This window comes from Urocitellus parryii, chromosome 3 (genome assembly GCF_045843805.1).
Source record: "Urocitellus parryii isolate mUroPar1 chromosome 3, mUroPar1.hap1, whole genome shotgun sequence".
Taxonomy (NCBI): domain Eukaryota; kingdom Metazoa; phylum Chordata; class Mammalia; order Rodentia; family Sciuridae; genus Urocitellus; species Urocitellus parryii.
In genome coordinates this window covers 81,722,943-81,750,793 of record NC_135533.1, presented here as the reverse complement: position 1 = coordinate 81,750,793, position 27,851 = coordinate 81,722,943, and the positions used below count along the sequence as shown (strand labels likewise).

At 37.3% G+C, this 27,851-nt stretch overlaps 1 protein-coding gene across 1 annotated transcript; it reads right to left on the bottom strand.

The window, feature by feature from the left end:
• Positions 1-10: 10 nt before the first annotated feature.
• On the bottom strand, positions 11-27,742 carry Ccdc126 (coiled-coil domain containing 126). Its single transcript, XM_026414827.2, has 4 exons — positions 27,522-27,742; positions 27,080-27,166; positions 11,921-12,309; positions 11-1,909 (listed from the first exon to the last, which is right to left on the bottom strand). The coding sequence occupies exons 3-4, from the start codon at positions 12,156-12,158 to the stop codon at positions 1,725-1,727; spliced, it is 423 nt and encodes a 140-aa protein (XP_026270612.1). The 5' UTR covers positions 12,159-12,309; positions 27,080-27,166; positions 27,522-27,742; the 3' UTR covers positions 11-1,724.
• Positions 27,743-27,851: the final 109 nt, after the last annotated feature.

Here is a 27,851-nt window from a genome sequence, read left to right as displayed (position 1 = left end):
GTATAACACTTTGTAAATACAAATAATATATTTTATTTCATCCCTGAAAACAAAAAAAAGAAACAAAAATGTCCACATCTCATCAGAGAGACCAATTATTCCACACTTCACCTGGCAATTGTATATAATTAGTTTCTTCACATAAAGGTTCAGAAAAGACAATATGGAAATCATCTTTCATGAAATAATATCTTCTCACACATATTCAAACAAAAATATTATAATTATTGCTACTATTTGTGGTAGCATATTATAATGAATACAATACCTAAAACTAAATTCAATCTAGAAGCTAGCTGCACTTCAGCAGGTATTTAGAGTAATAAATACTATGACATATAGGGTACCATATAGCAATTAGATTTGCTACAAGGGAAATTTAAATAAAGGTGTACTTCTTTCTACACTAAAATTACCCTAGATTGGTATTTCTTGTGCTGTATTCAGTATCTGAAAGGATAGCCAATTTTATAATTTAAATATATCTTAACTGTTCTTAATTATTTTAAGTGGTCTTATATTAAATGAAAACCTAATCAAAAAGGTTTCATAAAGCATGATACTCTTATATAACATCAAGTAATATTAACATTTTCTAAGCAGTGTTATGTAGCACAAACACCTTCATTATACATATCTGATTAAAGTCCTCAAGAGTATCTTCCTCCCCACCAACATAACAAAAGCAAACTCACCCAAACATGGAAATAATATGCATCCTGGTCATATAAATACTCAAGGGGTCAAATGCTGTTTGTTTCATTTGTTGTTTGTTTAGACAGGTTCTTACTATGTTGCCCAGGCCAGCCTTGTACTCTTGATCCTCCAGCCTCAGCCTCCTAAGCAGCTGGGACTGCAGTCATGGGACACTGCACCCAGCTAAGGGATTGAACTTTTAAAGCAACACTCATGTATGTGAAAAATCATGAATACTTTAGTTACTTTTAATTTCATCATAAAAATATCTCTTACTCTTTAGAATATATATAAGAAAATTTTAAGTATGTGATTAAAGAATACTATTTTAATGTTGTTATTAAGTTGCCCTCAATGTTAAGAATAGCTTATGGACAGTGACTGCTACCCATTTCAATATTATACTCTTACAAATGTAATTTTTAAAAATATACAATAATTAACCTTCAGTTATTTTGAAGGATAGTGCAAATGAAGACATTCTTTGGGTCATGATTTCAAAACATTTCAACATTATACTTCCTTTCTCTGCTCATATCTTAGTAACAAAATATAGTCCTGGAAGTAAAACATGTTTTCTAATAGCCTTAGTCAAACAGTTACATCTACTGAGAACAAGTGACAGAATGAATCAATAACAATATTCTCCACTTGTCTGAAAAAAACAAGTTACATACGTAAATAAATATTTTATACAAACAAATATGTCTTTAGTGTTTTTGCTTCAGCTTCACCTCAAACTCAAAAGATTTATACAAGATCACCTACCTGCTTAATACTACATTAACCATGTTATCAAATTCCCTTTAAGGATATATTACAGCAATGAAGAGACTTGTCTGATAACAAACTAATAACATTTTAAATTTTTATATACAGAATTAAGAGTTCCATGAATCCAGCACACTCCTTGAAAACACATGGAGCTTTTTAAAAGGATTCTTTTGTCCTAGCCAGCAATTCAAAAGGTTTTCTGCAATAGGATATAATCCACGGTGGACGTAGCACAACAGGGTGATCTTCAACTGCTATCTAATGCTGCCTGATGCGTTTATCCTTTTATTTGTGGTTACGGGCACCAAATTCCCACTAGTACCATTGGTTGTGTTGGTGGCAGAGCCATTCACAACCATGTAGTCGACTTTGTTTTCCAGCTTCACTAAGCGTTGCAAAATATCATCCAAAAGGACGGCAATTGTTCTTTTCAGATCCGCTAGGAGGAAAAATCAGAATAAACCATATTAAACATTGATACAGTACCTGATATTTGTGTTTTTATAGTTTAAGAGAAAGGGTGAACAGTTATTAGAGATATGAGAGAAATATACTGAAAGAATGCATTCATACCACTCCTAGAGAAAGCCTGATTATTTTAATCCACAGCATCACATACAGAGTTTCCAAAAGGAGTGTCCAAGGTGTAACTATGAGGGTATCTCTCACTTTTCTAGGGTAATAGAGCAGATATTTGCAGATGGCTCTGTTACAAAGAGAGAAAACGCCTGAGCCAAAGGCTGGGGATATAGCTCAGTAGTAGAGTGCTTGCCTAGCATATGCTAAGGCCCTGGGTTCACCTCCAGTACTGAAACAAACAAACAAAAAGCCACAAATGAAAAAAAGAGATAAATCAGATTTCATAAAGACTTAAAACTATAAACCAGATTTCATCAAAATCTAAAACTTTGGGACATCAAAGGGCATTATCAAGAAAGCAAAAAGACGGGCTGGGAATGTAGCTCAAGCGGTAGTGCACTCGCCTGGCATGCATGCGGCCAGGGTTGGATCCTCAGCATCACAAACAAAACAAAGATATTGTATACGCCAAAAAAATAAATATTTTTAAAAATTTTCTCTCTCTCTCTCTCTAAAAAAAAAATTAAAAAAAGAAAAAAAGAAAGCAAAAAGACAATGAACAGAATGGGAGAAAATATCTGTAAACCATATATCTGATAAAGATCTACTATCCAGGGCTGAGGTTATAGCTTAATTGTTGAGTGCTTGCCTTGCATGCGTGGGGCACTGGGTTTGATCCTCAGCACCACATAAAATAAATAAAAGTAAAACAAAGATATTTTTAAAAAGATCTACTATCCAGAATATATAAATATATTCTGCAACTTAAGAACAAAAGATAACCCAATTTAAAATATGAGCAAAGGTCTTGGGTTGTCACTTGCAAGATGACCAAAAGCCAAAAGGAACAAGGTTGTGTCAAAAAATGCCACAGCCAAGTATAGACAATTCAGTAGCATGAACTGCACTAGATTCTGTGTCCAAGAACAAAAGCCATTAAGAAGTTTGAAACATAGCATATGTTGCAGATATCAGGACATGCCTTCAGTGTCCTCAATGCCTATATGCTTCCCAAACTGCACGTGAAGCTATATTACTACGTGAGCAGTGCTGAGTTGTGCCACTTGTAGCCAGGTGGTCAAGAATCATGGATCTCATGAAGCCCAGAAGGATAGAACACCTCACCCAGATATAGACCTACAGGTATTGCCCCACAACCGCCAACAAAGCCCATGTAAGAAGCTGAGTCTTCAAGAACTGAAGAAAAACTATCCTCTGGGAGAAAAAAATGAAGTAAAATTATACTTTCAAAAAAACAAACAAACAAACAAAATGAACAAGAGACTGAACAGACATTTCTCCAAAGAAGATATGGATGGTTAACAAGATAAGACAAGACACCCAACACCTATTAGGAAAATGCAAATCAAAACCACAATGAGATACCACTTCTACTAGGATGGATCTCATCAATGAAGAAGGAGGATGCAGGGAAATTGTAATTCTCACATATTATTAGTGGGAATATAAACTGTGGGTACAGTTTATCAGTTACTCGAAAAGTTAAAAATAAAAAATTAGCACATGACCCAGGAATTCCACTCCTAGGTAGAAATCCCCATAAATCGAAAGCAAGGACTCAAAAGAAATGTTGTATACCAATGTTCATTGCGGCTTTATTCACCATAGCCAAAAGGTAGAAACAACTCAAGGTCCAACAACAGATGAATGGATAAACAAAATGTGGTAAATTAACTAGAACAATGGCACACACCTGTAATCCCTGTGGCTAGGGAGGCTGAGGCATGAGGATTGCCAGTTTAAAACCAGCCTCAGCAAAAATGAGGTGCCAAGCAACTCAGTAGTAAGACCCTGTCTCTAAATAAAAATCAAAATAAGGCTGGGGATGTGGCTCAGTGGTTGAGTGCCCCTGAATGCAATCCCTGGTGCAAAAATAAACACAAAGGAATATTATTCAGTCATAAAAAAATGATGTTCTGATCTATGTTACAACATGAATAAACCTAGGAGATGTTATGCAAAGTGAAATTAGCCAGACACAAAAGGTCAAATATTTTATGATTCCACTTATATGGTATATTCAAAACAGGCAATTCCAGAGAGTTAGAAAATACAGATTATCAAGGGCCAGAGGAAGGGAGGGGATAAAACTTTTTACTGTTTGGGTCCATCCAGGGATGCCAAAAAAAAAAAAAAAAATTATTGCTTAATAATAATTAGAGTTCCTTGTTTGGAGTAGTGCAAATTTTAGAATAGCATCGTGATGGCTGCATAACATTGTGAATATAATTAATTCCAATGAACTTAAAAATGGTTCAATGTCACCAGGCTCAGTGTTGCATACCTATAATCCCAAGTGCTCAGGAGGCTGAAGGAGGAGGATCACTAGTTCGAGGTCATCCTCAGCAACTTAGTGAGACCCTGTCTCAAAATTAAAAATAATAAGGGCTGGGAATACAGTTTAGTGGTAGAGCATTCTGGGTTCAATCCCTATAACCATATACATACACATGTACACACACACACACACACACACACAAATTAAATGACAAATGTTTTAAGTATTTTACCATAAATTTTAAAAAATGAATAAATAATAGATATCAGAAAGGAGCAGGAGAGTAGTGGTATATAATAGTAGAAGGGGATGAGAAAATTTTTAGCACTCAATAAAACAAACAAAAAAAAATCCGAGCAGTGGTCCTATCTCTTTGCTTTTTGGTAATTTATTTTTTTTCTCCATAAAGGTATCTAGCCATTATAAGTGGCTGGATTGCACAGCATAGATAGTTGGTTTGTGGGAGGAAGATTTGGTTTTGTTTTTGCTTTTTTGCATGTGTGTGATTCTGAGGATTGAACCCAGGGTTGTTTTATTTTTGAGACAAGGTCTCAATAAATTGCTGAGAGTCTCTCTAAGTTGCTGAGGCTGGCCTTGAACTTGCTATCCTCCTCCTCAGCCTCCTGAGTCACTGAGATTATAGGCTTTTTCTACCTCCCCCAGCTACAGATGGCTGGTTTTTAAAATATCACTATTATTGTGCTCAAATAGAAGGAATTGTCTTTCAAATATTTCTCCTGTAAGAATCTGCTTCTTCATTGTTTCTAACCATTTCCTTGAACTAAACAGAATGCAACACAATATAATGTCTGTATCTATATATGTGACAAGGACCTCCATCTCAGTTTACACCCATCTTCATCTCTAATCACCTAAATTTGATTTTTTAAAATATATTTTTAGTTATAGATGGACACAAGACCTACCTACATTCCTTCATTTCCTTCTTCCTTCCCTCCTTCCTTCCTTTCTTTCTTTGCCTGTGGTACTGAGGATTGAACCTAGAACCTCACAAATGCTAGGCAAGCACTTTACCAATGAGCCAGCCTTAAATTTGATTCTCAAAAGCATACACAAAACCAACACTCGTTACATCAAGAAAATCATCATAAAGGAAAGAAGTAAATATAGAGAATGTCCAGTACATTTCCAGGTAAAGATGATACACTAAACACAAGGCATTTAACCTATGCTAATTCCCAATACCTCATTCACATACTAAACTGCTTACCTAAAATGGATGAATTTAAAACAAGAAGTAGGAAAAGCCAAGAAGCAATCCAATTTTCCCCACAGAATCCCATCCCCAAAATGCCCAGGAATTTTATGCAAGGACTGTGTGAAAATCTGTTTATGAAGCAATTTGATGTTCCTAAATTTTCTACATTACTCCAAAACCTACCCCAGTGAAGAAGATGTGAGATGTATTTTCACATTGGGTGAGGCAGTTGAGTTTCACTGGGTGCCAAGTGAAAACTGGGGGAGTAAATGGACAGCTACATAGTGAGTGCTGAACCAACCTTCTTCATTCTGCCTTTTTTTCTCCACTCAGATCCTAGAGCACTTATAGGCCTATATTCCCCAACAAGAGATGAGAGTACTTTTCTAGGATTTCTGATTAGCTGAATAGGAAGGACTAAAATATACTTGTATTAGATATAATCCCAAATTTTAAAAAATTTACATAGCCCCACTCTTATTCTCAGGGAATACATCCCAAAATCCCCAGTGGATACCTGAAAAACCACAGATACTACTGAACACTAGATATATGATGCATTTTCCTATACATACAATAAAGTTTAATTTAAAAATTAAGCACAGCAAAAGTTTAATGACTTACCATATATCTTAGCAATCTCAGCATACCATTTTTTTTTTCTTAAATCTGTATCTTTCACCTTTTCACTAAAAGGAAGCACTTTATGGCTTCTCTTTGGCAAATCTGAATTGCCATCATCACTAATCTTGTACTTTGAAGTCATTAACAAAAAAGAATAAGGAGGCCAATAAGGGTCTGGGGATGTAGCGCAGTGGCAGAGCACTTGCCTAGGAAATACAAGTCCTGGGTTTCATCCCCAGCATGGCACATTCACACAGCAAAAAAAACCACAAAAAGTAGGATAAAGATTACTTGAACAGAAGCAGCACAGTGTTAATGCAACAGTTGAAATGATAACCAAGATGGCTACACTAACAGGAAGGTAGTATACACAAAGTAGATACACTGGACAAAAGGATGATTCACATCCTGGGAGGAATGGAATGGGATGGCATGAGATTTCATCATGCTACTCAGAATGATATGCAACTTAAAACTTAAGATGTATTTCTGAAATTTTCCATTTAATATTTTTGAACTGTGTCCACATGTAACTAAAACTATATAGAGTGAAACCATGGAAAAGGGTGGACTACAGTATTATATAATAAAGAATTTAGTTTGTCTTTGTCTCTGGTTCCTGGGAGGTAGCCATCAAGTACTTGCAATTTCCTAAATGATGAACGTCTTTGTTAGTCAAGGTAGGCCGCTGGGACACATTCTGTTAGTTTACATTGAGGAGATGACTCAAAATAGGCCCTAGATCTTCTGTATTAATATCTACAAATAAGATAATAATTATCTAATAAGATAACTCAGGATGGTGGCTGACCATCCAAGAAAAATCAAGGTTGTGATTAAAGGATTGGGGATTTCAGATGACCTCCAGGAACGAAGAAATGTTAGAGACTGAATTCACCCACGTGACCAATGATTCAATCAATCATACCTATACAACAAAACCCCAATAAAAACCTTGCACCTGTAAGTTTGAGCAAGCTTCCCTAGTCAGTAATATTTCTGCAATTTTTCCAGGATGGAGACTGACACAGGAACATTCCACCAGTGAACTATATCCCAGCCCTCTATTTTTTGAGACAGGGTCTCACTTAAGTTGCCAAGACTGGCCTAGAACTTGCAATCCTCCTGCCTCAGTTTTTCAGGGGCCTGGGATTACAGATGTGCGCCACCATATTTGAATAATAGTATGCATGTTATTACACCCTAATATGCCTTGATGTGCCAGGTGGGTTATGTGTACTGACTCCATGAAGATAAGTCAATAGAAACTGTATCTGGAGTCCTCCCAAACCTTGTCCCATGTGTATCTCCCTTTGGCTGGTTTGGTTTGTATCCTTTTGCATAATAACACTGTTATAAGCAGCACAGTAACTTAATTGAGTTCTGTGAGTGGTTCTTTCAAACTATCAAACATGAGGGAACCGTAAAGCCTGAATTTGTAGTGAGATGGTCAGGAGTAAGGGTGACTTGGGGATATTCAGCCTTGTGGCTGGTTTCTAAAGTGAGGGCAGTTATATAGAGGACTGTGCCCTTAACCTGTGAAATTTGGCTAACTCCAGGTAGTTGGTATCAGAAGTCATTTAAATATTAAAGCTATAACTTGGGGCTGGGGATGTGGCTCAAGCGGTAGCGAGCTCGCCTGGCATGCGTGCGGCCCGGGTTCGATCCTCCAGCACCACATACAAACAAAGATGTTGTGTCCGCCAATAACTAATAAATAAATATTTAAAAAAAAAATATTAAAGCTATAACTAAAGAAATATTCCCTCCAGATTATCTTAAAGTGAATACCACCCAACAATTCAGTATTTCCATCAACTTTTTAATATCCCATTCTTAATCGATTTTGTCCCATTGTCCCAGAAATGGAACACCTATAAAAATTTAAATAGGGCTGGGGATGTAACTCAGTGGTAGAGTGCTTGCCTAGCATGCAGGAAGCCCTAGGTTCAATTCCCAGCAACACACACACACACATGCACACACACACACACACACACAAAAAAAAAAAAACTGCAAAACCTTACTAAATAAATATATACAATGGTATAACTAATTATAACAAATAAAAAAAATTTTAAACCTCAAAAAATATGTAAACACTACACAACCATATAATTTTATTATTAAAAATTATAACATTAACATAAAATATAAACTCTAGATTATGACTTATAACCTATGTTAATGCACCTGTGTCAATTTTGCTGAAACACTAACAGAATTGAACACTTGGGACTTAAAGGATTAATTATTGTCAAAGGGATCATCAGACATTTGGAAGAAACACAAAAGCACTCCAGAAAAGCTGCCACTAATAATCTCAGAGAGGGGGAAAAAAAAAAAAGAGCTCTTAGAAATTGAAAATAAAGCTCCATGAAGATCTAGAAAATAAATCTCTCAAAAATAAAGCAAAAGGGCTGCGCAGTCATGCATGTCTGTAATCCCAGAGCTTGGGAGGCTGAGGCAGGAGGACCACCAATTCAAAGCCAACCTCAGCAACTCGAAAGACCCCGTCTCTAAATAAAATATAAAAAAGGGATGGGGATGTCACCAGTGGCTAAACACCCCTGGGTTCAATCTCAGGTGCGAAAAAAACACATAAAAATAAATAAAGCAAACGGATAAATAGAAGAAAAAGAATAAAGGTGCTGGGGATGTAACTCAATGGCAGAACATTTATCTAGCATGTGTAAGGCCCTGGGTTCAATCCTAGTCACCTTCAAAACAATAAAGTAAAATAGAAATTAAAAGGGGCTTGGATGATAGAGCTCAGTTCTAGAGCATCCCTGGGTTAAATTCCAAGTACAGCACCAAAAATAAAAACGGAAAATTAGAGGACAAGTTCAGGGAGCCCAAATGCTAAATAACAGAATTCTAGAATATTTTTTTTAAATCAAATAAATAATTTAAGAAATATCTTGGAATTAAATGACATAAATTGCAGATTTTAAAATATAAACTGAGGTCCCAAGATATATACAAAGATACCCACATCCAGACAGATAATTGAGAAATTTCAGAACAGTATGCAACAAAAACCTTACTTTCAAAAAAGTAAGCTACAGGGCTGGAGTTGTAGCTCATTGGTAGAGTGCTTGCCTAGCACATGTGAAGCACTGGGCTCAATCCTCAGCATCACAAAAAAAATAAACAAAATAAAGGTATTTCATCCATCTACAATTAAAAATATTTTTTAAAAATGTAAGCTTCAAAAAATAAGTCATATATAAAGGCTGAAGAATAAGAACAGGATTCAATTCTTAAAAATGGAAGATGGGATGGAAAAACACAAAACAGAATAGTCTTTATAATCTTAAGGAAAATTATTTTCAGCCTAGTATTCTATACCCAGCCAAATTTTCAATTAAGCATGAAGGTTGCAGGGGGGAAAGACCTTCCCAGATATACAAGGAACTCAAAACTTTATCTCCCTTGTACCTTTCTCAAGAAAGGGGATAACCTAAAATCAGGAAGACCCTATAGAATTCTAGAAAATAGGGGATACAACATTAAGAGAGGAGTAAAGAGAATATACAGAATGATGACCAAGTGAGATCTTAGAACAATTCATGCTTCAAGCCTAGAGAGCAAGCAGTTCAGACCAGAGCTGAGCTGATCAGAAAACTCCAGGAAAGACTTCTCTTGTTTTGGCAGTATTGGAGATTGAATTAGGGGCTACAATGCCACTGAATTATATCCCCAACCCTTTTTTTTTTATTCTGAGACAGGGTCTCAGTTACCAAACTGGCCTCAAATCTGCAATCCTGCTCTGTCTGCCTCCTGAGTACCTGGGACTACAGGTATGTATCACCATACCTGGCCAGGAAAGATTCCTTCAAAATAAAGAAAGTAATGGAATACCTAATGAGTCAGAATACATCAGGAAGAGATTTAAGTAACTCCGGGGAGATGGAATATAAAAATAGGCAAAGAAACAAAAACCTGTAATTATTACTTCTAGGAAGAAAATTAAGTTTTACATGAAAGGAAACATATGATAATCTACCACATGGCTCAGTAATGAATATCACTAATAGTCATAGTGCAAACAGTGAGTATTATTCTAACCAAAATTATGAAGGTAAAATATCAGGAGGAAAAAGACATGTGTCAGGGAAGGCAACCTTGGGATGGGTAGAATGTATTTTGGGATGAAAAAGAAAGCTAAATCTTCACCCTATATGGTAGAAAGTTAACAATGCCTATAACTGAAAAAATCAAGAAGTGGTTCATACATCATGTTATTTGGATATAGAGGTGGTCCCCAAATAAATGAAAAAAAATTTAATGGGTGGCTTCAAGGAAGAGGAAATCTGAGGACTGCTGAGAATGGGAAAAACTGCCCTTTTTCATTATAAGAATCAACACATTTTGATTCTTTTTTTTTTTCACATTTTGATTCTTGAAATACATGCCAGTGTAACTTATAATTAAACACTGAAAATGTCCACAAACTCATGTACATACATAGTGTATCAGAACCATTCTGTTTGCTCTCTATTCTTCTCTTTCTTCTCCTCCCCACTAGCACCCCTGACCCCATAGAAAGAGAACATGGCATGCATAAGGAGCTTTAAATATAGCACAAATCCAGGATAGTAAACAACAAACCCAGGCAATAAACAATGTAAATCCTGTGTCTTAGGGATGAATAAACTTTAAACTCTACACAACTGATGATTTATATAAAAATTGGGACATTCAAAATAATTTAAATAGGTGATTTTAAAAATACATATATATATGTATGTCACACACACATAAATAAAACCTGGGGGTGGCACACACCTATAATCCCAGTTACTCGGGATCCTGAGCTAGCAGTATCACAAGTTCTGGGCCAACCTGTACAACCTGATGAATCCCTGTCTCAATATAAAAAAATGGCTAGGGATGTAGTTCAGTGGTATAGAGTCCTTGGGTTCGATCTCAAGTATGGCAAAAAATAAATAATATATACATTTACATATACAAACAAACATTTTTACACATATATATATTTTTTTTGAGAGAGTGAGAGAGGAGAGAGAGAGAGAGAGAGAGAGAGAGAGAGAGAGAGAGAATTTTAATATTTATTTTTTAGTTTTCGGCGGACACAACATGTTTGTTGGTATGTGGTGCTGAGGATCGTACCTGGGCCGCACGCATGCCAGGCAAGCACGCTACCGCTTGAGCCACATCCCCAGCCCCACATATATATTTTTAAAGAGGTACAAACCTAGTGGTTAAATGTCACAATTTCTATAATGTATTTTTTGTATATTTTTATGTGGTGCTAAGGACTGAACCCAGACCCTCACACATGCAAGGCAAGTGTTCAACTACTAAGCTATGGCCCAGCCCTATAATGTACTTTTAATATTTTTCAAAACAAATGTTGCAAACTGTTAATAACTATCAAATCTGGGTGAATATATCTCTACTTTTCAGTACATCTGAAAACAATTTTAATAAACAGTCAAAAAACAGTTACTTTGTAAGGACTTATACATGGGGACAGGAGCTGGGGCTCAGTAGTAGAGTGCTTGCCTACCATGCGAGGCACTGGGTTTGATCCTCAGCACCATATAAAAATACATACATAAATAAATAAATAAATAAATAAATAAATAAATAAATAAATAAATTTTTTTAAAAAGACTTATACATGAAATAATAAGTTCTATTTCCATGACTATCTTTAAATGGGGATAGAGAAAACCAGAAATATTCTGTGGTTATCTTACCATATCCTGCCATAGAAGCACCATTCTCAACATCCACTGTGTTCTTATTTTCCTCTGCTAGAGCTTTAACGTATCTTTTGCTTAAATCTAGTATTTGTTCACGTAACTTGACACTGCTTTGATGTCTTGGTTGTTGAAAAGTATAATGTAATAACATCAATCCCCAAATGAGTCCAAATACAAGCAACAGTAAACTCAATTTCTGAGACATATTTTTTCTTGAGATTGTAAAAAACATTTCTGATGAAGCAAACAGACTTGATTTAAAAGCAGTAACTGGAGATAAGCCTCCAAACAATCAAGACTTTTGAAAGAAAAAAACTCTTCTAATATGGTATAATCTTCATCTTCAGCAAAGTTGCCTCCACTCTTATATTAACTCTGTAAAACTGAGAAGAAAAAAAGACAATTAGTCTTAGTCTGTATCAGCAACAAAATAAACAATGATAAAGAGATGCTCTAGTTTTGATCTGGAAGAATATCTTTTTCCTTGACAACTTTCTCCCTACTAAGTAAGATTTGTGGTCTTTCATCAGTCTCATTTTATATCTTATCAAAATTTAAATAAAAATAAATATCAATTCATTGAAAATATCCGAAAAAATGCAACCAATGATTACAAAAAATCTTTGAATGGTTTCTTCTCATTTCTAACTAAAACCAAGGACATACAGTAAGACTTATAAGAGATCTAAATCTGTTCAAAAACTAATACCTAAAGGCTATTTCTCGTTATTTTTAAAAGTAATAAATTTAAAAAAAAAACACAAGTAAATGCCAAATAAAAATTAGAAATAAGATAAAAGAAATTTAAAATCAAAATGCCTGTCTAACAAGAATTTCCATAAGTGTGCTAACATTTAAAAATGTCACTAGCAGATATAACTAATGGGAAGGAGATAACCCTAGGAAGTATCCAACCTAAGATGAAAAATAAGTTATGATTTCTTAGTTTATATCTTATAAAAGTATGACAGGCCAGGCACGGTGGCACACGCCTATAATCCCAGCTGAGGGAGTCTGAGGAAGGAGAATCACGAGTTCAAAGCCAGCCTCAGCAAAAGCAAGGCGCTAAGCAACTCAGTGTGACCCTGTCTCTAAATAAAATACAAAATAGGGCTGAGGATGTGGCTTAGTGGTTGAGTGCCCCTGAGTTCAACCCCCAGTACCCCCCCCCAAAAAAAAGGTGTGGCAAATGCTAAAACAAGTTAGAATATTTTCCCATATTTCCTGGCTTACAATTTATTTTATATTTTATTTATGGTGCAGTACTGGAGATTGAACCCAGGGCCTTGCACATACTAGGTAAGCACTCTACCACTAAGCTACATCCACAGTCCTTTTTAAGGGTTTTGCTAATTTCCCAGCCTGGCCTTGAACTTGAGATCCTCCGGCTGCGCCCTTACAATTCCACAATTTAAATGACAAAGGTATGCATTTATGTATGTATTTGTATAATTTAAGGAAAAAATTAGAATATTATATATCAACTGTGTGTGCGTATGTGTGTATATTGTGTGTGTTGCTAGAAATTGAACCCAGGCAATTGATCTACACGCTATGTACTATACTTCAACTTTTTTTTTTTTTTTTTTTTTTAGAGAAAGATTGTAACCATCATTAAATCTAGAAAGACCTGGAGAATAATGACATATATGTATCACCAAAGTGTCCAGTGAAGAAAAGATTTGATTACACCAAATGGCTGGAGTGCATTTCACAAGGATATTTCACAGCTAACTAAAAATAATCTTTAAAAACTTTTTAACTTCCTGTAACAAAACATCCCAATTTTAATCTGCTTACTAGGGAATGATCACATAATTGAATAAAACCTAGTTTGAGGATAAGACTAAAAATGAACACTATGCATTATAAAGGTAACTTTACAGAGTATTCCATCACTTTCATTCAGAAAATATTTACTGAGCAGCACATAGACTGGAGATCAGGGATACTACAGTTCTACTCTGGAAATTTGCTTCCTAGAGCACATGATTTCAAACTTTTTAAAAATAAGGTATTTTAAAATGTATACAAAATATCAAAATATATATATATATATGTATATACATACACACACACAGTCAAAACTTCTCAGTTGGGCACAGTGGCACACTATAATCCCATCAATTTGAATATATAAGGCAGGAAGATTACAAATTGGAGGCCAACCTAGGTAACTCAGAGTTACCTGGCAACTTAGCAAGACCCTGTCTCAAAATTAAAAAAATAAATAAAAATAAAAATAAAAATTTAAAGGGCTAGGGATGTGGCTTAGTGGTAGAGTAACCCTGGGTTCAATTTCCAGCCTAAAAACAATAAGAACTTCACTATTAGATGTGTGCTAAAGCATGTATAAGATGGGAATTCTCTGCCCTGATGATTCACCTGTCCTGCTCAGAAAACTCCCACTCAGTCCACCAGGCCACCCCCCAGATAGTCTCTGATATATCTTTACTAAACTCTGGGGCTCCAAGGTTTGAACAACAGCCATCTGTTTTTTGTTGAAGTATACCATCCTGCCAAACCTCACTACAACATGATATACCATTAGTATAATAATAATTGCTGTAGTCAAATAAAAACTACATTAAAAATTAGGAATTAAGTCCTTTTCAAAGTTTCTTCTACTTATTTCTTTAGCTACCATGCACAGAATAAATTCCTTTATATCTTATAAAAATAATACTATTAAATCAACATTGGATTATTAAACTGTTTTATTAGCAAAATTAAATAAATGTTTTACATATTAACATTATTCTTCCTTCAATATATCCCTCCTATATATCTTGAAGTATGTATTATTATTCTCCCCTTAAAGATGATCAAATTAAGGCTTACAGAGATTAACCTGCCTAAGATTTTTGTCGGGGATAACTGACTTTAGTTGCCTTAACTTGGTAAAAACTAAAGGTCCAAAAGTTTAGAATCTATATATCCATTCAGAGTTTGTTCTTTCCTTTATAGAAAGTCTAGCCCCATTAGAACTCATAGGTTTTCCAAAGACTCATTAAAGTAGAAAATACCAAGACTACAATAGCATTGGGAAGATAAAAGGAGATTCGGTAAGCCACGTTTGGAGATGCAGTAGGGAAAAGGATAGTCAAACCCAGGGAGCCTCACCTATAATAGGTAAAACTTTCCAAGTGGGAACAAACTTAAGAATGTCAAGCTTCTAACCACTGTGTACTGTCTTAAAGAGTAAATAGTAGAACCAACAACAAACATAGGTACTAGACAGGGCAGAGGAACAACTGATGAACTTATGACCACAAAAGAATAAGTCCCAAGGAACAAGTCTCTGGGAACTAGTTTGAACTTACTGATTCTCAATAGAAGGGGCCAAAGATCTCAGTTGCATACTTTAGATAAAGAGATCCTTATTGCTCTATATCACTGTACAATCACACTTAGAAATGAGGCTTTCATGATTGAAAGGCTTTAGCAGCCTGGACTCTGTATGGACTGTGAATGCTCAGCACTGCCCTGAACAAAATGAAAGCAGTGCAGATGCTCATCTCAGGGAAAGTCAGGAATTTTTACAGGGACTATCATGGTAAGGAATTTAATGTTTTGCAACTTGCTAATGTTTATTATATAATTTTTACAGTGAAAAGTAAAATATTAAACATGAAAAGGTTTTGTCTTGGGGCTGGGGATGTGGCTCAAGCGGTAGCGCGCTCGTCTGGCATGCGTGCGGCCCGGGTTCGATCCTCAGCACCACATACCAACAAAGATGTTGTGTCCGACGAGAACTAAAAAATAAAACATTAAAAATTCTCTCTCTCTCTCTCTCTCTCTCTCCCTTCTCTCACTCTCTCTTTAAAAAAAAAAAAAAAAAGAAAAGGTTTTGTCTTTGGGACTAGCAAAGATCTGAGAAGTTGGGAGCACTTAATCTCACTCACATTAGGGAATTCCAAAAAGACTACCAAGGAAGACAGAATATCATGGAGCTGTCTCCAAGTGAAAAGATGGCCTGAGAGCTAGGGCTGTAGCTCAGGGGTAGAGCCTTGCTTATCATATGGGAGTGGTGGGTTCTATCCTCACCACAAAAATGGGGCTAAAAATAAAAAGGTGGCTGGGAGCCCATTTATACCTGACAAAGAGCTGAGCAGCTCAAAGGACCCTATGCATTCCCTAAAGCAACCCAAGGCTGCCTGAAAACTATTTTATCAAACTAACAGAGGTAAGATTTCTTTTTTTTTTTTTTTTTTAAGAGAGAGTGAGAGAGGAGAGAGAGAGAGAGAGAATTTTTAATGTTTATTTTTTAGTTCTCGGCGGACACAACATCTTTGTTGGTATGTGGTGCTGAGGATCGAACCCGGGCCGCACGCATGCCAGGCGAGCGCGCTACCACTTGAGCCACATCCCCAGCCCTCTTTTTTTTTTTTTTTAAGAGAGAGTAAGAGAGGGAGAGAGAGAAAGAATTTTAATATTTATTTTTTAGTTATCGGCGGACACAACATCTTTGTTTGTATGTGGTGCTGAGAATTGAACCCAGGCAGCACGCATGCCAGGCGAGCGCGCTACCACTTGAGCCACATCCCCAGCCCCCAGTAAGATTTCTAAAAGGATACATTTCTGTCTCTTCCAAGGGAATGCTTCATATTAAAATCACCTAGAGTTGTGTTTTTTTGTTTGTTTGTTTGTGTGTGTGTGTGTTTTAAATCCTAGTGCGAAGTCCCACACAGTACCAACTAAATTAATCTACCTGGAGATGGAAGCCAGGCATCAGAGTTTTTTAAAGAACACTGGAGTCTATGCAGCAAAGTTAGAGAACCACTGTCCAAAACTCAAACTTCTTATAAAGCAACAATGACAGCTGCAGGAAGGGTGTCTAAATTCAAATCTATAATTCAGTTCAACAGTGTGACACAGGAATCCTGTTACTCGGACCTACCCACAACAACCTTTTAAAGTGGTGAGATAGAAAAGAGGTGATCTTTTCTGGAACCCAAGTTATTACTTTCAAGGTGGATGAGATAAGCATGCAAGTAAAGAAAAGAGAGTAATTGCCATTGGTACTACTTTAATTCCCAGAATCAATATGAATACACTGTTCTGTTCTCTGAGAACTATGTCTATGGTTTCACACAGTAGGAGAGGAGGAGGCAAGAAGTTTAAAATCTTTAGTGACTGAACATAATTTACTAGTGTACTTTTACATTAGTGATTAAAAAGGGAAATAGTCTTAGCTTTAATCTTCAGGAAAGAAAAATAAAGAAAGGGGAAGATGCAATCTCTTCTTTCTGTGCAATTTTCAAAATTGCAAATGACAGAGGAAATTGCACTCTGAATCTCACCACTTTTCTTCATGTTTTAAGTACTGATCCTACCCCCTGACAACCACTAGATCATGAAAGAACCACTAATTAAAATCTGAAAGGGCAACACTGTTACTGGGGGCTTAGGCTAGCAACTAGCATACTCTTTGTAATAGAGCCCTCCTCCACCAAAATGGTCTACAATCTAAAAACTTTTTAACTTTAACTTGTAGGCCTCTGTATCAATTTTTTACTGATGACTTAAAAACAAAAAAACAAAACAACAACAAAAACACATCAAATTCGCCCAGGCAACTAGAGAGCTCTTTTTTTTTTTTTTTGGTGTAGATGGACACAACACAATGCCTTTATTTTTATGTGGTGCTTGGTGCTGAGGATCGAACCTAGGTCCTGCCTGTGCTGAGTGTTCTACCACTATGCCACAATCCTAGCCCAAGAGACCTTTTAAAGTAAGATAAAATCATCACTTTTACCATCATTATTATTTTGACCTAAGATAAACTGCTGAATATTTTTAGGATTTCTAATTGCAGGAATTATAAAAGGTATGAAGTCAATATGGCACAAAGGAAGAAAGATTAAGGAGAAGAAACACATTTAAAATTAAACTTTGGGCTGGGGATGTGGCTCAAGTGGTAGCACCTTGCCTGGCATGTGTGCGGCCCAGGTTCGATCCTCAGCACCACAAACAAACAAATGTTGTTTCCGCCAAAAAAAAACCTAAAAAATAAATATTAAAATTCTCTCTCTCGGGCTGGGGATGTGGCTCAAGCGGTAGCGCGCTCGCCTGGCATGCGTGCGGCCCGGGTTCGATCCTCAGCACCACATACCAACAAAGATGTTGTGTCTGCAGAGAACTAAAAAATAAATATTAAAAATTCTCTCTCTCTCTCTCTCCTCTCTCACTCTCTCTTTAAAAAAATAAAAATTAAAATTAAAATTAAAAAAAAATTCTCTCTCTCTCTCTCTCTTAAAAAAAATAAAATTAAACTTATACAAAAAAAAGGTAAAAGGAAAATGAAGTGTCTAGATGGGAATGGTGGGTGGCATACCCCTTTAATTCCATCTATTTAGAAAGCTGAGGCAGGAGGAATACAAGTTTGAAGGCAGCCTGAACAACTTAGTAAGAACTTGTCTCAAAATCTGAAAAAGAAAAAAAGGGGGTGGGGTAGGGGTAGCTGAGGGTATGGCTCAGTGGTAGACAACCCCTGGGTTTAATCCCCAGTACTTAAAAAAAAAAAAATGTACATATACATAAGAACTGAAAAGAGGGACTAAAGTGATATTTGTACATCAATGCTCTCTGCCGCACTACTCATGATAGCCAAAAGGTGGAAACAACCCAAATATTCATCATAGATAAATGGATAAACAAAATGTGGCATAGATACACAATGGAATATTATTCAACCATAAAAAGAAAAGATGCTCTGAACCATGCTACAACATGACTGAACCTTAAAGATATTATGCAAAGTTAAATAAGCCAGACACAAAAGGACAGCTATTTTATTATTCTATTCATATAAAAGATCTAGAAGAGCAAATTTATAAAGACAGAAAGTAGAATGGTAGTTGTCAGGGGCCAATGAAACAGAAGGGAGAATTATGATTTAATAGGTACAATTTCAATTTGGGAAGATGAAAATGTTCTAGAAATGGATGGTAGTGATGGTTGCACAACAATGAGCATTAGTAACATCACTGTGACTGTGTCATTTATAAATGGTTCAAATGGTAAATTTTTGTTATATATTTTTTACTGCGCGCGTGCACACACACACACACACACACACACACACACGCACACACAAATGTATCATTCCCCTGTTTAAAAACCCTTCAAGGGGGCTGGGGATGTGGCTCAAGTGGTAGCGCACTCGCCTGGCATGCGTACAGCCCGGGTTCGATTCTCAGCACCACATACAAAAACTGAAAAATAAATATTAAAAATTCTCTCTCTAAAAAAAAAAAAAAAAAAAAAAAAAAAAAACCTTCAATAGTTTACCACTGATCCTAATATAACATTCAGACTCCACAGAAAGGTCCACAAGGTCCTATAACCTAACTTCCACCCATTTCTCTCTGTCTCAATCTTGTACCACTTCCTTCACTGTGCTGTTGCCATAGGAGACAAGCACTAAATTCTCTCAGACCCTTGGCTATCTACAATTGCCATTCCCCAGATTAGAATGCTCTTCCTGTGGTTTGTTCCTTTTCATTCTTTAATACTTGACTCAAATGTCAGCTCTTTAGAAACAGCATTCTCATTTCTGTTCCACCTCCTGCCACAAGGTCCTTTTTAAATATTCTTCATATGAAATTTCATATTCTATCTTTAAGTTCTTTTTTCAGTGCTGGGGATGAAACCCATGGCTTCATACATGCCAGGCAAGCAGTCTACCACTGAACTTTTGCCCTATACTTTATATCCCAAAGCCCTGATTTCCTCACTTCTGTAATAAGGACAATAGTGCCTACCTAATGTTGATAAAGATTAAATGATATCTCATTACTCGATAAATATTAACCCTTATTATTAGCATCAGACACTTATGCAACAATGCTAATTCTTGATCACCTGAGCAACTTGAGGAAATATAGGAAAAGCTTTTAACATTCCTGATTAGCATTCATGGGCTGTTTCTACTCATAATTTGTGGATGACAGAAATGCTTCATTAAGTTACTAAAGAATTATCTAGTCCTAAAACATGACATAATAGCATATTGTTGATCAGAACAGTTCATCTTTCAAACAGCCCAAAAAGACTATATGAAAGTACTTGCTTCAATAGAGCCTCTGCTAAAGAATTTTTTTTTGGGGGGGGAGAGCAGGGAGGGGTTCCTGGAATGGAACTCAGGGGCACTCAACCACTGAGCCACATCCCCAGCCCTATTTTGTATTTTATTTAGAGACAGGGTCTCACTAAGTTGCTTAGTACCTTGTCATTGCTGAGGCTGGCTTTGAACTCAAGATCCTCCTGCCTCAGGCTCCCAAAACCTGGGATTACAGGAATGTGCCACCATGCTCAACTCTGCTATAGGATTTTAAAACCTCAAATCTTTATTTTGGCCCACACTAACTTTCTTCTAACCCACATTTTGTGCTCATCAATTTTATACATCATATTGCTATTCATGTGCCTCAGCCTTTTTCTCCTTGATTAAATCCCACCTCCTTAAGAGAATTACATGCCTTAAAGTAAGTACAGTGGCACACATCTATAATCCCAGCTACTGGAGGAGTTGAGGCATAAAGATTACAAATTCTAGGCCAGTCTCAGCAATTTACTGAGACCTGATTCAAAATTGGGATGGGGGGGGACGGGTGAAAGTCTGAGGGTGTAGCTCAGTGGTAGATGTCTTGCATGGCATGCACAAGGTCCTGGGTTCAATTCTGAGAAAGAAAGAAAAAAAAAGGCCTTAGACTGCTGCCACATCTCCCAGAGAGCCTAATGAATTATCAGTAATCACTAAAAAACACCTTACTTTATTTAAAATATGTCCCTGAGTTTAACCCAAGTAGCAATGTGACCTCACTGCAATTTCTTTTGGGAACACAGCAACAAAGGACGAAAATTTGGAGGTAAAATTAAAGTATCTTCAATTATCCATTTCTGAGCTGGAAGTATCCAAGAGGAAATCAATGTAATCCCCTCAAATATCAGGTGAAGAAAGTGAAGTACAAATATGTGAAGTATCTTGCCTAAAATGAAATAACCAGTTAGCAGCTAATATGATTTGGATATGAGGTGTCCCCCAAAAGTTTCTGTGCTAATGCAGAAATGTCTGGAAGTGAAATACCTGGATTGAGAGCTCTAACCTAATCAGTCCATCCTAGTTGAAGCAGAATAACTGGGTGGTTATTGTAAGTAGGTGGGGCATGGCTGTAAGAGGAGGGTCATTGGGAACATGGCCTGAAAAGGTTCATCTCTCCTGTGGTCCTTCCCCCTGGTTCAATGGCTCTCGGCTTCTAGGCTGCCATGTATGGAGCAGTGCTCCTCCACCACATCCTTCCACCATGATGTTCTGCCTCACCTTGGGCCCACAGCAATGGACTCAGCCAACCATGAACCAAACCTCTGGAACTGTGAGCCAAAACAAACTTGCCCTCCTCTAAGTTGTTCCTGTTGAGTATTTTGACCAGCAACAAAAAGCTGACTAACCCAGTGACAGAAAGTATACAGGTCCAGAACATAGGTTTAACTCACTGTCTCAATTCTTCACCACACTGACTCCTTTACATCTGCTAGCAAGGCTGTGTTTAAAAACTGAATGAATTGCAATACTAAATGAAGCTTTGTTCTTTTTTGCTTTAAAAGACCAGAACTAAAAAATAATAAAGGCAGTTTAGGGCAGTGATCCTAAAATCCTGAAGATGTATAACTTAGACTATTCATTAATTTACCCAAAAGTTAGCCATTAAAGTTTCAAATACATTTTATTCACATAAATCAATGTATTACAAAGTACCTACAAAAGGATTTAGAAGTAAGTTTTATATTATTTTTCACACAGGCAAAAAAACTAGAATTGAAAAAGTATAAAGTAACACAAAAATAAATAAAAAATCTTCTAGAGATAGAGAACTTCACCAGGATCAGTAAAAACACACTATTCTTTTTATTTCCATAAAAAAGACTTTGGAGGAAAATGCATAACGGCCTAGGCCTCACTACACAAGAGTTTTGTTTAAACCATAAAAGAACTTGTTTTATTCATTCATTTGTTTATCCATTTATTCAAAATACTTATTAAAGTACCTACTATGTGCTGGGAACTGGATAAGTGAAAAGGTGAAATAAGGTAGAACTCCATTCTCCTAGATACTGAGCTTTAGTAGGAGTGGGACAACTAATAAGTAAAAAGAAACAAGCTAATTTGAACTTATAATAAATTGTTGTGAAGAAACTTTAAACTAGCTGATGAGTCTGGGGAAGTCTATATAAGGTATGGGGTCAAGAAAGGCCTTCTAAGCATATAATATTTGATCTGAGGCAGTACAAAATGTGGTTCCAATTTCCTTCCAACTAAAACCTTTTCTGACCAGAATCTTGGGAGCAGGCATTAAATTCCTTATTCCTATCGTCTTTGGTACAAACAAATAAGAATCAAAGAACTCCCAATCCCTAGCCTGGAATAGTCTGGTCTAGAGAAATCATCCAAAGTGAACAGAAGGAAACCACAAGCAAATAAAGCCTTGAGTTTCCCTTTCTTATGAGACTAGCAGTTTCACTGTCTGGTAATATACAAGGAACAGTAATGATCTGATGTGGTGGCCTTTACATTAAAAAACAAACAAACAAACAAACAAACAAACAGATTCTTAGGCTGGGATTGTGGCTCAGTGGCAGAGTGCTTGCCTAGCATGTGTGAGGCACTGGGTCAATTCTCAGTACCACATATAAATAAATAAAGGTCTATCTACAGCTAAAAAGAGAGAGAGAGAAAAAAAAAAAGAAAAACAGATTCTTCTTGGTGTTTTAATTAATTGAAAGAGGCAGTGGTGGCAAGGTGAGACATGGAACGAAGCCTGAGCAGCAATCTGTGGGCATGTTAACATACTAAGCATTTTAAGGACAGTTTCTCAAACTCTAAAATATTCTTTGTTAACATAAAAGTGTTATATTTTCATGTTTATTACAAGCCCCAATGTTTCCACTCCAATTTACAAGATTTTTGAGGAAAAATAGTATTCAGAGTTCTATTATGCCACTTGCCAAATAGTACACCATGTAAACAACCAGACATTTAGGCAATTTTTCAGTGGCTTCTGTCTGGCCAGAAACCTAAAGATAAATACATTAGTCCAACTCCACTGGTAGAGAAAAGTAAAGACAAAGAATCATCAAATACTTAAACCAGAAAACCTTCCTTATAAAGATAAGGAAAGTAGGCTAGGGTTGTGGAGCAGTGATAGAGCACTCACTTGGCATGTGCGAGGCCCTGGATTCGATCCTCAGCATCACATAAAAGATAAATAAAATAAGGGTATTGTGTCCAATTACAACTAAGAAATAAATATTTTTTAAAAATATAAGGAAAGTGAAATAAAAAAAGGATTAATAATTATCCAATGCCAAAAAAAAAAGAGGAGAGATTAGGCATCCAAACTCTAAACCCAGGACCCCAATGTTTCTTTCCTTTTTTTTAATATTTTATTTTTTAGTTGTAGTTGGACACAATACCTTTTACTTATTTATTTCTATGTGGTGCTGATTATCAAATCCTGGGTCCCTGCACGTGCTAATCGAGCATTCTACTGCTGAGCCACAACCCTAGCCCTCTTTTTTCTTTTCTTTTTTTTTTTTTTTTTTTGATGGTAGGGATCAAACCCAGGGTCTCTGGTACATCACTGAGCTACATCTCCAGGCCTACTCCATTGTTTTTCAAAAGGAGGGAACAAAAATCACCTTAACAATTTGCAACTAGCACTTTAAAAATTTTTTTTAAAGTTATAAAATAGAAACCACCAGAGTACACTGTACACACTACTACAATTTTTGTAAAATTTTTCTAAAAATTTATTTTTACATACCCAGATACACATGTGCACAGTTATAAACTTATGAAGTATTGAATTTAAAAGATCTCTTGCTGTGAATTGCAGTTAAAAAGCTTTTCAAAACACTTCATTTCACACTGCTTGTCATGAAGTACTTCCATGCATTTTTATGCAAACATTGCAATGACATTAAAAACATTAACAGATGGTTAATCCTACCTTAAAAACTCTCATTCAAATCCCATCTTTGCACTTATTCAGTGCTCTAATTTTTGTAGTGTTATGACTTATAGCTAAAAGTAACTATTAACAACAATAGCAGCAACCATTGAGCAGAGCAGCTTTCACTCAGTCAAAGGTGCTATGAGAATCACTGCTTATTAATCTTCAAAGGAATTTACAGCCAGAGAAGCATATGTTTATTACAAAAAGACATTGTATGTTCAACAGAGCTCAGAGGTGCAGATAGATCTTTCCAAAAAAGACTCAGAAATGATCCCTCAGCAGACCTGACCCTAGAATGTCATTTCTGGGGAAAAGTCCATTCCTGAAATAGTTTCTCTACAAAATATTGCCTGGAGCTAATACCTAGGGGAAAATATTTTAACGATGTACAGACAGGGCCATGCACTCCATGATTAAGTCTAAGATTTAAAAATGCACTGCCTTGGGCCTGAGGGTTCAGTTACTTGTTTCAATCCCCAAAAATAAGAAGTAAAAATAAATAACAAAATGCACTGCCTTGGAGCTGGGGCTGTAGCTCAGTGGCAGAGCGCTTGCCTAGCACGTGTGAGGCACTGGGTTCGATTCTTAGCATCACATAAAAATAAATAAAATAAAGGCGGGCTGGGGATGTGGCTCAAGCGGTAGCACGCTCACCTGGCATGCGTGCGGCTGGGTTCCATCCTCAGCACCACATACAAACAAAGATGTTGTGTCCTCAGCACCACATACAAACAAAGATGTTGTGTCCGCCGATAACTAAAAAATAAATATTAAAATTCTCTCTCTCCCTCTCTCTCACTCTCTCTTTAAAAATAAATAAATAAATAAATAAAATAAAATAAAGGCATGCTCTCCAAACACAACTACCAAAAAAAAAAAAAAAACAACAAAAAATAAAAACGCACTGCCTTTAGAGAAACTGCACTATTCCTGCTAAGATACAGAAATACAAATATGAAGATATCAGATCACCTTTAGATGGCATCTTTGGGAAAGGGAGAAGACAATAGTACTGAAAATTAGAAAAATAGAGGAAAAAGGGTAAAGCAATACAGGAATAGAAATAGAAAATTTTATAACAAAAGGAAAACTACTTAATTCTGTAATATGGTAAAGGTCTCATCTAAAATACATCATGTAATCCCAGTTATTGGGAGGTTGCGGCAGGAGGCTACAAATTAGAGGCTAGCCTTGTTAATTTAGAGAGACCCTGTTTCAAAATTAAAAAATGAAAAGGACTTGGGATGTAGCTCAGTGGTAGAGCTTCTCTAGGTTCAATATCCAGTACTGGGGGTGGGTATGGGGATACAGAGAAAAACATGCAGCTCATGAGAGAGAGGGAGGAGCTGACTGGTAGATTCTGATTTCTGGCATTTTTTTTTTTTAACTGGAGATTAACCTTGGGGGCACTCTGCTACTGAGCCACATCCCATCCCCAGCCCTTTTTATTTAGAGACATAGTCTTCCTAAAATTCAGGGGCTAGCCTTGACCTTGAATTGTGATCCTCCCGCCTCAGCCTCCCAAATAGCTGAGATTTCAGACTATGCCAGCTATATCAATTTTTTTCATGTTAAAAAGAACCTTTAAAAACCCTTAGCAATGAAAACCTAAGCTATAAGTCTTTGAAATCACATCAATTCAGTATATTAGAGATAAAGAATGGAGGACCACACAGTTTCCTACAGTTACAAAGATAGAGACAGAGCTATGACAAGAACCAAGGTCTCCTATTTCTGTCTGTACTCTCCATCCTACACTGCACTAAATAACACCAATACAGAAACATTTTCCTCAAAATGAGTATTTTTGACAAACATTAAAATGAACCAGAAATCTTTATGTCCATATGCCTTCTTCCACAGTTTAAATAAGTTTTCCACTTACTTACTCTGACGCTCTAGTTACCTGTATAAAACACCTTCATTAAATTTCTCTCCTCTCATATAAATTGCTTTAAAAAAAAAAAACCTCTCATAGGGCTGGTGTTGTGGCTCAGTGGTAGAGCATGTGTGAGGCACTGGGTTCAATTCTCAGCACCGCAAATAAATAAAATAAAGGTCCACTGATAATTAAAAATATTTTTTAAATCACCTGTCACTAAAGACTTACAGACAATTCATCTAGACCACTGCCTTTCCCCAACCCCTTACAATTCTATATGTAAAAACAGCATTTACTCAAGACACGTTATCTCACATATTGCAAAATAGTGTCTGAACTCAGAGTAATACATAGCAGGCATTTAAATGAAAAATAAGATTCAATTTAAGGACCACAAGTATTTCCTTGAAAAACTCACCATCAATTTCAGTAGAAATTAAGTCGAAAAGAGTGCAAGAACAATCAAAACTGAAGTGGGACTAACATGAAATTTTCCAAGTCATTGCTTATCAAATATATCACATTCATTGTGTCTTAAGAACAAAAACTACAGCTTAGAAATACAATTCCAAAGGGAGCTAAAATTACGAACCCAGTGAGAAAGTGTAGAGGAAGGTACAAAAAAGTTGACAAGAGGGTAAAACTGGCAAAGTCCCCTATGGGCACCCCCCCCCCCCGCAGGTTTGCAGAACACCTAGATGCTGACTCTGACAAAACAGACATTTAACCTCCTCTAAGGATCCCCACAGGACGCAGCTGGGGAGGATGAGGAGGTGAATAAGTCCTTGTACAGAATCTCTACAGCTGATCCCCAGAAAAGCAGAGTCATCAATTTCCTAAGAACATTCTCAGCCATTTTAAAACAACGGAAATTAAGAAGACGGCATATTTCCAAGGATTTTTTTTTTTTTTGCTTAGGTTTAAGGTGAACAAAAAATAAAGTGAAAAACACAATCCAGGATGCTAATGATTAAACAAAATAAAGCACAAAACTCACAAGTCCATAGGCCACTTCAGTCGTAGCTATTTCAAGTATCGCATTCAAAGGCTCTTTTCATCAAATGAAGAACTATTGGCATAATAGGCATATCCTATCCTAATATTATCTCCGACTGCTAGGTGAGAAAACTCAGGCTTAGAACCTTCTAATGAACCAAGATCACAAAGTCAGAGCGAGACAATCAGGGTTCGAACCCTGGTCTAGGCTCTCGCGTCACGCTCCACAATATCACAGCCGTTTAAGTTCATCCTTACCAGTAACCCAGGAGATGAGTTTTGAAGAGCGAGTTTAAAAAGGGCATCTGACTTCCTCTCTCTTTCCCAAAGTAGAACAGAACTGAGCTGTCAAAAACAGAACAAGAAGTGAGAGCGGCGGCCGCCGGGCTCCCCATCGCTGCAGCTCGGGACTGAGCCCGCCCCGCTCCGCTCACGCAGCCAGAGCCACGCTCGCTCCTCCGCCCCGGGCCCACGGGGTCGCGGCGGTGACATCCCGGGGGCAGGGTCGCGGCCGAAGGAAGAAAGGGACAAAGAGCCTTCCCGGCCGCGGCAGGGGCTGCCGGCCCGTCCCGAAGCCGTAGCGGCGGCAGAGGCCCCGGGGGGCGGGATCCCTGCCGGGGGCGCGGCGGGGGAGGGGCGGCCCGGGCGGGTCCGCGGAGCCGCCACCTCCCCGCGCTTCTGTGTCGCCCCTCCTCATTACCTTGCTCGTGGGCTTCTCGTCACGGTCACCGCCGCCACTGGGCTCCCGAGCCGGAGGGGCGCAGCCAAAGCCGATTAGCGGGCGTCAGCTGCGTCCCGCAGTGGAGGAACAGCCTCCACGTCGGGATGGAGAAAGGCCGGGGTTTGGAGTCAGGACGAGGTGGGCTCCCGGCGTGAGCAGATAGTACTCCTCTCGCCCCTCGCACTCCGCTTCCGCTCCGCCTCCCAGCCCGATCCTTCCCCGACTCCCCGGGCCCGCCGCCCCTTACGCGCGGCATTATGGGGAACGTAGTCCCTGCCCTAGGGACTATGGCACGTGCTCCTAGCAGCC